The 11,498-nt window shown below is 36.3% G+C and overlaps 1 protein-coding gene across 1 annotated transcript in view; it reads right to left on the bottom strand.

Annotated features, from left to right (window-relative positions):
* Positions 1-440: 440 nt before the first annotated feature.
* Positions 441-11,498, bottom strand: part of LOC112007454 (phospholipid-transporting ATPase 3) — a 29,270-nt gene continuing 18,212 nt past the window's right edge. The window contains 10 exon segments of the mRNA XM_065781328.1: positions 441-988; positions 2,043-2,149; positions 2,238-2,600; positions 2,789-2,956; positions 3,072-3,293; positions 4,170-4,409; positions 4,508-4,587; positions 4,711-4,876; positions 6,093-6,148; positions 6,151-6,601. Of these exon segments, the coding sequence (XP_065637400.1) occupies positions 682-988; positions 2,043-2,149; positions 2,238-2,600; positions 2,789-2,956; positions 3,072-3,293; positions 4,170-4,409; positions 4,508-4,587; positions 4,711-4,876; positions 6,093-6,148; positions 6,151-6,601 (2,160 nt within the window). The 3' untranslated portion in view covers positions 441-681.

Here is an 11,498-nt window from a genome sequence, read left to right as displayed (position 1 = left end):
TTTAACCACCCACTTTTTCAAATACACTTTCCAACAGATTATCTATCTTATTCTCTATTTCATTTAAATATTATTTCTTCATTCATTATTTATTCTTTTTTTAACAATTACACATCTTCCAATTTTTTTTTATTCAATACCTGATTATTATAATAGGAAAAAAAAAACATTTGAAGAATGAACAGTAGCCCATCGGACTTGATGAGCTACTGTTCATGAGCCAAAAAAAATTTCAAGTATAGAGAATCCATTGGAGACTGTTTTTATGGTGTCATTTTCTATTATAGAGAATTTGATGCTTTTGCCTACACAGTTAGAGATGCTCTAAGAGTGACCAAAAGGACACAACCTTCTACTTTTGGGGGGGAGGGGACACTACTGCTTCACATAATAAAAACAAAACTTCCTCTTCAATCAATATACAACATCAGGCTGGAAACTTAATCAACTTGAACAGACCAAAAATTGCTCATTTGTATTTGTTAGATCAAGTACATGTACATCTGTGGCAACCCTAATAACCAGTATTTCCATGAGAACGGATTTATGGGTGAAGGAAAAAATGAACCCCCCAAAAAATAAAAATAAAAAACAGTACTAGATATGGCACAAGCTAATTTTACAAACATTCTATAGCTGACTGTCAAAATGAAAACTTTTGTACAATAATAACATTTCAAACTATTTCTTAAGGGGTATGTTTGGCCGAGATTTCATGCTGGCTCTTCGAGCAACATCCCACGCCTTCTGTGGGGCATATATACCAAGCTGTGCAGCAAAAAACGACTCATACCCAGGTGAGTCAAAAGCAAAGCCTGTGTGTTTTGATCTTTCTTGTGGGAGCAGAGATATGGCATATCTCCTTGCCTCAGCTGGCGTAAGTTGGTTCCCAATCTCAAGCAAATCTGACCGGCCAGCACTTTCAGGCTCATGCCTGTGAATTTCCTGAACAATCTGATAATCATAGGGGAAGAACCATCTTTGAATCCTGTATCCAGATAATCCCAAAATTAATGGAGGCAAACAAAGCACGCACACACACACACTAAACAAAATGAACACAAACTGCAACATAAAAATAAAGATGTTCATATGCAAAGTATTTATATATATAAAAAAGGGTTTACAGAAGGGATGCAAGAGCACGCACAAGGTGCGAAATGGGATGGAAGCTAGAGCTTAGCTATATATGCTATATGCATGTAAGTCTGTGATCTTAAGTTTCATACTATACCAAAACAAGCATGAAGTTTTGAACATTAAAAAAGTATTCACCATAAAATACAAACAACATAGACCAAACTAAGTGGTTGACACCCTTGGTGAGTATCAGATGTTTTGATGCATGGAGACAAGCCTGTCTATTTCACCATTTAAATACATTGTGGCAAATATGGGTATGCCCAATTTTGGACAAAGCCAATCCTCCCTTGAATTATCTTCCAAGCTTGAAATCAGCCTGTCTAAGTGTGCGTTTGGGATGAGGTGAATTTTTCAGCTTATCTCCACTTTCAGCTTATTTTTGCTACTATTCATGGATCTCATTGCACTTTTTGATACTATTCACGAGTCCCACTGTACTTTTCAGCTTATTTTTTAACCTTTTTTCTACGCTTACAAAAAAGTTTTCAGTTTCAGCTAAATAAGTTGTTCCAAACAAACACTAAGTAGCAAAGAAATCTATCCAGATTAATACAGCCAGGAGCCTTCTATTGGGTATCCTAAGCGAATACTGACACAGAATTTGGGAAATATGAAGGATAGGAAAATTAAAATCAGTTGCTATTAAAGTGTTGTTTAATCATGGAATAGCTAACTAAGCAAAGTAGCAAACCACTATATCAGCCATATCAATAATGGAATTGTCACAAGCTTTACTGCTTTAGTCGGTTGAACCTGACCCTACCTAAAACGACTAAAGCCAAGTTGTTAATTTGATCAATGACAACATGCATGGAGACAAGCTTAATTATGCATAAAAAGACTCATGACCATTTCCATTTATAAAAGCTGTGGAGTGCTTTGAGAAAACAATTTCTTACCCTTGGTAGATGAAGTCACCAAAAAGAGCAACAATGGGAACAAGAAGAAGTGTGACATAAAAATATAATGTACTCATCAAGACATATATGACGAAATAAACATTCTCCTGCAGTGAATGCAAAAAAATGAGGAAGTTAGCATTTAAAATAATTTGAAAGGGATTTTAGGAAATATACCACAAAAAAAAGACCCACCTGTCGATCCATTGGGGTCATAATTCCTGAATAAATAAAAATGAAGATAAACCATGCTAAAATACTTCCCCCAACACTAATGTAATGCCACCTAGTAATCGAATTACACATCAGAAGAAGTCGCAAGTTGACCGTTACTACAACACATGTGAAGGTCATTGTGCTGACATCCCAGAGACCAAACATCTTCCCTGATGAACTGCTAGCACCTTTGCTGGAAGCGGTCACAAAGCAATAAAAGACAAGAGATTGGTAGAAAGAAAAGAAAGCCCATACTGCCACAACCCTCCATTTAAAAAAGACGTTTTTTATTCCCTCCATATACAGTTCAGGGTACTTCTTAGAAAGGGTTGCACTGACATCCTGGAAAAGAACAAAAGTAAATAATCAAAAAAAAATTCCCTACAAAATAGTAAAAATTCAGTGCACCTAGTAAATTATATTTGAGATATGGAATGGCCTTCCGATACAAGTTTTCCCAACAAAAGTGATGAACCAAACCAATTGCATTGGCGTCAACAGAGCTGCAGTTGTCTGAAAGAATACAGTACCTTATCAAAAAGCCCAACAATGATCACAGGCAGAGCTGTAAATATGACATTATACAGGGACTGAAACCAATCATCATAGAATCTCTGACCAGAGAATCCAGTATGAAAGGTGAACCAAAATTGAGTCAATGTGAACGTAAGATTCTTGTAAAAGAAGTATGTCACAACCTGCAATGAAAAAATTATATATAAGTAACCTCAGATTAGATATATAAGAGGAGCCATTTGAGCAGGGATCATTCACAAATATTAACGAAGTTTTGAAGTTATATAAAATCCATACCTTGCATAATCTAAGATAAGACCACCGCCCATGCACAAGAAGCAAATCCGTAAGAAAGCGAAACTGGGCTATTGCAAAATCACTAGCCATCACTGCTTGCATCCCTTCCATCCCACTTATTCCAACGCCAATATGAGCAGCTTGAATCATGCTAACATCATTGGCACCATCACCAATGCTAAGTGTAATTTTCCGAGCACCTTTCTTGACCAAAGTTGTTACCTGTTAGGCACCATTGGTTAGTGCCATAAGAATTACATCATGCTTTTAGAAGCAAAAATGTGCCATCATTACTCTTACATCACAGGAAAAGGTCAAGCTTAGAAATACAAGGTCCAACCAAATGGACTTAAATTTAAAACTCAAGACTTGTCAAAAAACTGATCAAGATTATCTCAATTTTTCAAGGAACTCCAATGTGAGGAGTTTGGCCAATCTTACCTTTGAACCAATATGAATGCCCATATACACAACACATTGGCCACGAATAAAAAAGGTTGGCCTTCAATTGAAAAAGTTTTTTAAGCTTTTTTCTTTTTCTTTTTGACAGATGTGTGATCTTAATTGCTATATTGAGGGCTGAGATTGGTCAAATTCCATTAAAGTTCCAGTAGGAACTTCAGAGAATCAAGATCACACATCCTCAGTGGCAGACCAGGCCCAAGTCCTTTGGAAGGGGATGCAAGAGAGTGAGATTGAGTAAACAAAACAAATCAAATATAGCTTGTCCAGGTAAAACAGCATTAAAATTTCAATCCATTTATCCAAGTATCAAGACGCAAGACCTTTTCTTATGGGACAGTTGCATAAGACGACCCCATTTCTCTCATGACATGGTATGGAAATGCAACTTAAAAAATTTTCAAACAGAAACCAAAGCCAAGCAAAGAAAAGAAAATAGCTCACTCAAACTTATACATCAATGGCAATGAAAATGAACAAAGCAAAACTTTGTCAAGTATTCTGCAATGTATCAAGAGCTCACTCAAATTTATATATCAATGGCAATGAAAACTCATAAAGCTTCACAACAATTCCTTTTCATGCCCCATTTGGTGCTCAGATAAGAAATAATTCAGTTACCATGACGAATCTTACCTGTGCTTTCTGCAAAGGAGAAACTCGGCAGCAAACAACTGAAGTACAATTCAAGCTCAAGTTGAGCAGCATCACTCGTAAAGTTGGGTCTAATGCATACATCAGACACTTTCCATCTATTACAAGTGCTAATTTTGGTCCGGAAACTGTCCGAAGACTGTGCTGTGCTTCCTCAAGGCACTTCTTCAGCTCTTTCTTAACTTCCTCTCTGATGAAGCGTGCAATTTCCACTTGGTCACCCTAACAACAAAATTTCAATGATAAAAAATGAGCTCGAAATGTAACTCTTTCCAGCCTATATACATGTAAAAACTGGTAAGTTAAAAAAAGCAACTTACCCTATCTTCAACTTCTCTAATTGCATCAGTTTCAGAACTGATGATAAACTGCTTCATGTCATTGTTAATTAAGTTGCAGGCTACAGCAGATAGAAACAAAGAGAATACTCTAAGTTGTTGCAGACACATAAAAGGAAATGACAAATCGTTAAAATGAGAGAGAGAGAGAAGTCAGTCCTAGCTCTCATTTTATACCAACTCACCATAAGCTATGTTTATTGCTGTTTCCATCTTGTCCCCTGTCAATACCCAAATCTTAATACCAGCTCGAGAAAGAGTCTCAATACAAGCTGGAACTCCTTCTTGAAGCTTGTCTTCTATAGCAGTGCACCCAATCAAAATAAGATCCTTTTCTATGAGTTCTGCCACCTGCATAAGTTTTACGTTTTATTTCAATAATTATTTTTTTTTTAAAGTATTAATTGCTTCATATTTATAAATAAATAAATAAACAAAGGAACACAGAAATCAACTAAGTATAAAAGGCACTAACATCATGCTCATGTAAGAACACTTGATTCACAAAATTAAGGACTAATCAATATGAAACAGTATATAAAAACTTCAAATATGTATCATCAAAACCTTATACAAGAAAACGAACTTAAGTCATACTTCTATTGAGAGAGCATAAGTTCTGTAAAATATGCTATACAAAACTTGAATCATACTTTAACAAGTGTTTTCCAGTCTGTTTCTTTAGATCTTTTAAACGGTATCTTATTTCAAAAATCAAGAGTCTACAGCATGTCACACACAGCAGAAGTGTTTTTTTTTTTTTTTAAGAAAAATAGAGGTAAACACACAACAGTAGATATAAATAATAAACCAGTGTCAAAATTTTCTGGGTGACAAGATTTTTTTATTTTGTTGGGGGTGGGTGGGGACACACTTTCACGTACAAACAAAAAGGTATTCAAAAATACCACCAGATTAATATCCACAAATAAAGGGTTGGAAACATCATTCTTGTGACAATTCCCTCAGTTCAGATTTTGAATCAAGCATGTTCATATAGAACTCCAGAGACTATCACACACATCGGTACCCAAATAAAGACTTGGAAAAATCATTCTTGGGACATTTCTTCCCGCTTACATTTTGCTAAGTACCCATTTGGATTGAGCTTCTTTGCGTCTGCGTTTCACCTTTTTCTTTTTCTTTTTTTTTAGAGAAGCGCGTTATAGAACTTTTGAGAGATTACTGTGGGTCCCGTGCATTGTTCACAGCATAGGACCCACAAACATCTTTTTTCAACAAAACTTTCATTAAAAATGGGTCCCACGGCACTATTCACACATTTAAAAACTATTTTGCTACAGTATTTTCAGTTTTCAGCAAAATAAGCGTATCCAAACACATCCTAAATGATCAATTGTAATCCAAGATATCAACCACAAACGCATCAGTAATACAGCATCATTCAAAAACAGAACATAAAATAACGTCATTTGTAAAAGTGATAATTAATTTCTGCATAAAGAGAAGCATTCAAAAAGAATATTAAAGATTAGAAATTCTGTTTTAGCAGAGAAATGCAATCAAATTCCAGTGAATTAACAAACATTTTTCCCAGAGGATATACCTCATCCAACTTCTTCTCACGATCTCGAAGAGAAGATTTAGCCTGGATAAATTTTCATTCCATCTCTCATACATATCAGGACTTAAATCTCTATAGGCCAGGCAAAGTGTACGTAAGCCAGAAGATCCAAATTGCTCCAGTTGTTCCCTTGTTACTTTCCTTAAATCATCATTTACAGAAGCCAATCTCTCAAATATTACAGAATCAGCACCCTGTCAAAATTCTAGTCAAGTGTTATTTTCTTTCCAACAAGAAAAAAAAAAAAAAAAAAAAAAAAAAAAAAAAAAAAAAAAAAAAAAAAAAAAAAAAAAAAAAAAAAAAATCCCATTCTTCAACAAGGCATGGGAGAGAATGGCAAGTACAAACCTGTAAAAGAAGAAACCAAAGTTCTTTGCAGCAGTAACCAAAGCAGCCTCATCAGGGGATGCAGCTTGATATGTGATTTTTTCTGGGCTTTCTTCACCCTCAGGGAGTACAGTATGACATATAGCAAGGCATCTGAAAAATTCCTGTTAAAAGAACAAATACTATACTCAAACGAATTGTAGTTAAAAAATTATATTAAAAGATTATGCCTGTTTCATGACTTGTATAAGCCTAAACGCCAAACACAGTATATCAAAGCAAAAGTTGAGAGAATGTTCAATTTTGAAAACCCTAGAGTGCCTCAAGTTAGGCCAAGTGGCATACCTTCTAATAAAAAGGAATTGCAATTGATAAAAAGGAATTACATACAATTGGTATGATTAGAGTAGGCAATTACAACTAAAAGACTAACAAGCGTAATTTAAATAGGTAACTACAACTAAAATATTTGGTGTAGAGATATTCTTATATATACTTCCTTTGACTAATTTTTAATAAATTAAAACAAGTGGGAGGAATTAAAAAAAAAAAAATGAAGACTACTTCAAAATCCATTTCAACAAATTCAATGTCTAATTCAAGAGCCACCACTCAGGTTGTCTCGCAATCTCAGCAGTTACAACTAAAAGAGTAACAGGTTTAACTAGAAGAGATAACTACAACTAAAAGATTTGCTGTGGACATATTGTTTACAATTTTTTTTCTTTGACTATCAAATTTAAACTTTAAACAATTGGGAGGGATTAATAAAAATTGGTGGCTACTTCAAAACCCATTTCAATGAATTCAAGGAATGTTTGATCCCCTAATAGTTTATTCTTTGTATTACTATTATAATATATAAATAAGTTTGGCAAGTGATTGATTGTGAAATCAAATTAAAAATAGGAAAGAATGAAATAGGTTTCCTTTGTGTTTAAGTTGGTTTGGAAGTAAGAAAGATTTTCATTTTTCTAAGTTATAACAATAGCTCCTCGATTTTTTTTTTTCCCTCTATAAATCATTACAAGTTAAAAACTTGTTTTCAATTTTGTCCGAGACTTGTCGTTCTCTTCATTTTATGGCCAAGGAGAGAATTTTTTTTTTTTTTTTAAAAAAAAAGAGGTCATGAGAAGGTTATCAACAAATAGGATGTTTGTACTTCAGTTTACATTTAAATAAAGCCATATATTTCAAAATTAATTATAAATATAATCTAACGTATTATCCTAATAATAGGATTGTCAACAAAATATTTAAAGATGAATAATGAAGAAAAGTACCCGTGCATTGCACAGGTTACAGGTAGGGCTGTACAGGCACCGCCTGCCACCGTAGGAACTATAGCCGGAGCCAAACTGACCGCCCACCTCAAGCCTCCATCACAGGGGCCAGGCACGGTGGTCAGCAGCAATTTTCAAGTACCGAAGTCGGCTGGTACAGTTGTCGGCGCAGGTTTTTGGATTCTGACGAACACCGAACCAAAACAGTTTGCTTATATATATACATCTATATATATTTCAACTTGAGATTTCTACCCCTCAAGTCAGATCTAAGATTTCCACCCCCACCCACAACATAAAACCCACCACCATTTCAGCTTCCGATCTTCAAGCCGCCTCCTTTTTATTGCCACCCAGGTCAGATCTTCAAGTCATCATCTCTGCCTCCATCGTCTGGTAGTCGATTTGACTTCGAAGGTGAGTCAATCGAAGGTCAGTCCCAAGAGCCTTGACCTTGTTTGTGTTTAATATTTAGAGGGTTTGCAGTAGCCCTTGGTTGGGTTTTGAATCTTTTGATATTTAGATCTCATTCTAAGTTTTGACTTGTGGTTTGAATCCTTAGAGAGTTTTCCGGGTTTGATTGTGATTTCAGTTTCAGATCTCTCTCTCACTGTGACGGACTAGGTGGAAACCGACCACCACGCCGAGTGGAACTACCGATGTTGCCAGAGAACCGTTCCTTAGGAGCAGCGGCAGCTTGGGATTTTAGGAAACCAAAAGGTCAGGTGCAGGGCAGAAACGGCCACAAAAACCGGCTGCACTGTGCTGTGTACAGCCCTAATTACAGGCAAATTAAAGGTTCTTACTCAATTAACAGCTAAACACTACTAGATCCTAACAAAAACGCCAGCAACTATTCTTGATAAAGTGTGAACAGCATTTTTAACATCCTTCTTACGCATTATATTAGAGTAAGAATCTGTATTAAACAAACTTCAACTGAAATCAGAAGGGCAAATCCTGATTAATAGAAGTTATATAATTAAACAAGATCCCAAAGACACCCAAAACCACCCAACAATAAACTTCGCTGCTAAAAAGTTTTAAGCTCACCAACAGAAAAGGAGGAAAAAAAACCATGGAATTCCCTGAAAATGCAAAGTGAGCAGATATGACAACATAACAAAAAATTTGGAAAAAAGATCCATTACTCACCTCTAGCCAGTAAAACCAACAAGCAACTGATCCCACCCACCAGAAACAATTGCCAAGTAGGGATCAGAAAACACCCAAAACCCATTAACCTGCCCACGACCCGCATTTTTTAAGTAAATCCTTACCCACCCATTTAAAGTAATGGGTTAAATGGGTAAATATTATTGGGTTTCTAATTTGAGTATTAATGGGTAAACCCGCTGGGTAACCCATCTTTTTCTTTTTTTTTAAACCTATCCTAAAATCTAAATTTTAATGTTAAAAAGTAAAAAATAAAAAAAAAAAAATCTAAACCCTAACACAAACTACTGACCCCCTCTGGTTGATTTTCTTAGTCTTTTCTCCAATTTTCCCAGCCACCAAATAAATCCTAAGATCGTAACCACCCCACCCCCCACCCCCCCATCTCTCTCTCTCTCTCTCTCTCTCTCTCTCTAAATTTATTTTAAAAAAAAAAAAAAAAAGAGGTCATGAGAAGTTTATCAACAAATAGGATGTTTGTACTTCAGTTTACATTTAAATAAAGCCATACATTTCAAAATTAATTATAAATATAATCTAACGTATTATCCTAATAATAGGATTGTCAACAAAATATTTAAAGATGAATAATGAAGAAAAGTACCCGTGCATTGCACAGGTTACAGGTAGGGCTGTACAGGCACCACCTGCCACCGTAGGAACTAGCCGGAGCCAAACTGACCGCCCACCTCAAGCCTCCATCACAGGGGCCAGGCACGGTGGTCAGCAGCAATTTTCAAGTACCGAAGTCGGCTGGTACAGTTGTCGGCGAAGGTTTTTGGATTCTGACGAACACCAAACCAAACCAGGTTGCTTATATATATATTTCAACTTGAGATTTCTACCCCTCAAGTCAGATCTAAGATTTCCACCCCCACCCACAACATAAAACCCACCACCATTTCAGCTTCCGATCTTCAAGCCGCCTCCTTTTTATTGCCACCCAGGTCAGATCTTCAAGTCATCATCTCTGCCTCCATCATCTGGTAGTCGATTTGACTTCGAAGGTGAGTCAATCGAAGGTCAGTCCCAAGCGCCTTGACCTTGTTTGTGTTTAATATTTAGAGGGTTTGCCGTAGCCCTTGGTTGGGTTTTGAATCTTTTGATATTTAGATCTCATTCTAAGTTTTGACTTGTGGTTTGAATCCTTAGAGAGTTTTCTGGGTTTGATTGTGATTTCAGTTTCAGATCTCTCTCAATCTCTCTCACTGTGACGGACTAGGTGGAAACCGACCACCACGCCGACTGGAACTACCGATGTTGCCAGAGAATCGTTCCTTAGGAGCAGCGGCAGCTTGGGATTTTAGGAAACCAAAAGGTCAGGTGCAGGGCAGAAACGGCCATGAAAACCGGCTGCACTGTGCTGTGTACAGCCCTAATTATAGGCAAATTAAAGGTTCTTACTCAATTAACAGCTAAACACTACTAGATCCTAACAAAAACGCCAGCAACTATTCTTGATAAAGTGTGAACAGCATTTTCAACATCCTTCTTACCCATTATATTAGAGTAAGAATCTGTATTAAACAAACTTCAACTGAAATCAGAAGGGAAAATCCTGATTAATAGAAGTTATATAATTAAACAAGATCCCAAAGACACCCAAAACCACCCAACAATACACTTCGCTGCTAAAAAGTTTTAAGCTCACCAACAGAAAAGGAGGAAAAAAAACCATGGAATTCCCTGAAAATGCAGAGTGAGCAGATATGACAACATAGCAAAAAATTTGGAAAAAAGATCCATTACTCACCTCTAGCCAGTAAAACCAACAAGCAACTGATCCCACCCACCAGAAACAATTGCCAAGTAGGGATCAGAAAACACCCAAAACCCATTAACCTGCCCACGACCCGCATTTTTTAAGTAAATCCTTACCCACCCATTTAAAGTAATGGGTTAAATGGGTAAATATTATTGGGTTTCTAATTTGAGTATTAATGGGTAAACCCGCCAGGTAACCCATCTTTTTCTTTTTTTTAAAACCTATCCTAAAATCTAAATTTTAATGTTAAAAAGTAAAAAATAAAAAAAATCTAAACCCTAACACAAACTACTGACCCCCTCTGGTTGATTTTCTTAGTCTTTTCTACAATTTTCCCAGCCATCAAATAAATCCTAAGATCGTAACCACCCCACCCCCCCCCCCTCTCTCTCTCTCTTCCTGATCTGAGAAAATTATAGAAACTCACTCACAGGTCACAGCTATACCTTACCCAAGCACCAACAAAAACAAATCAAATCAAAATCAAAATCAAAAACATTTTTTCCCTAATTTATCAAACTGAATCAAAAATTGAAATCATTCCCTGAGATCCAACTCGTTTCTGACTCCAAGTTCCTCACCCTAAGTTGGTGAGTCAGTATCACAGCAACAATAAGAACTATAAGAATAAGCAGCAGATTTGAATTCCATTTTCAATGCTCCTTCCAATGAGGGTATGATAGAGTCAACGGTGGAAGCTAGGGTTTGCTTTTGCCTTTGGATTCCTTTTGTTCTCAACTATGGCGTAGACAATGACCATACTGAATCTGGCAACAACGTTGTCGAGCTAGCACAAGGGAATGATCTTGCTCTCTCATCCAATTTCTTCATCATCGC

This window comes from Quercus suber, unplaced genomic scaffold (assembly GCF_002906115.3).
Source record: "Quercus suber isolate HL8 unplaced genomic scaffold, Cork oak 2.0 scaffold_264, whole genome shotgun sequence".
Lineage (NCBI taxonomy): Eukaryota > Viridiplantae > Streptophyta > Magnoliopsida > Fagales > Fagaceae > Quercus > Quercus suber.
The sequence above is the reverse complement of the archived record's forward strand: the minus strand, read 5'-3'. Positions and strand labels throughout refer to the sequence as shown.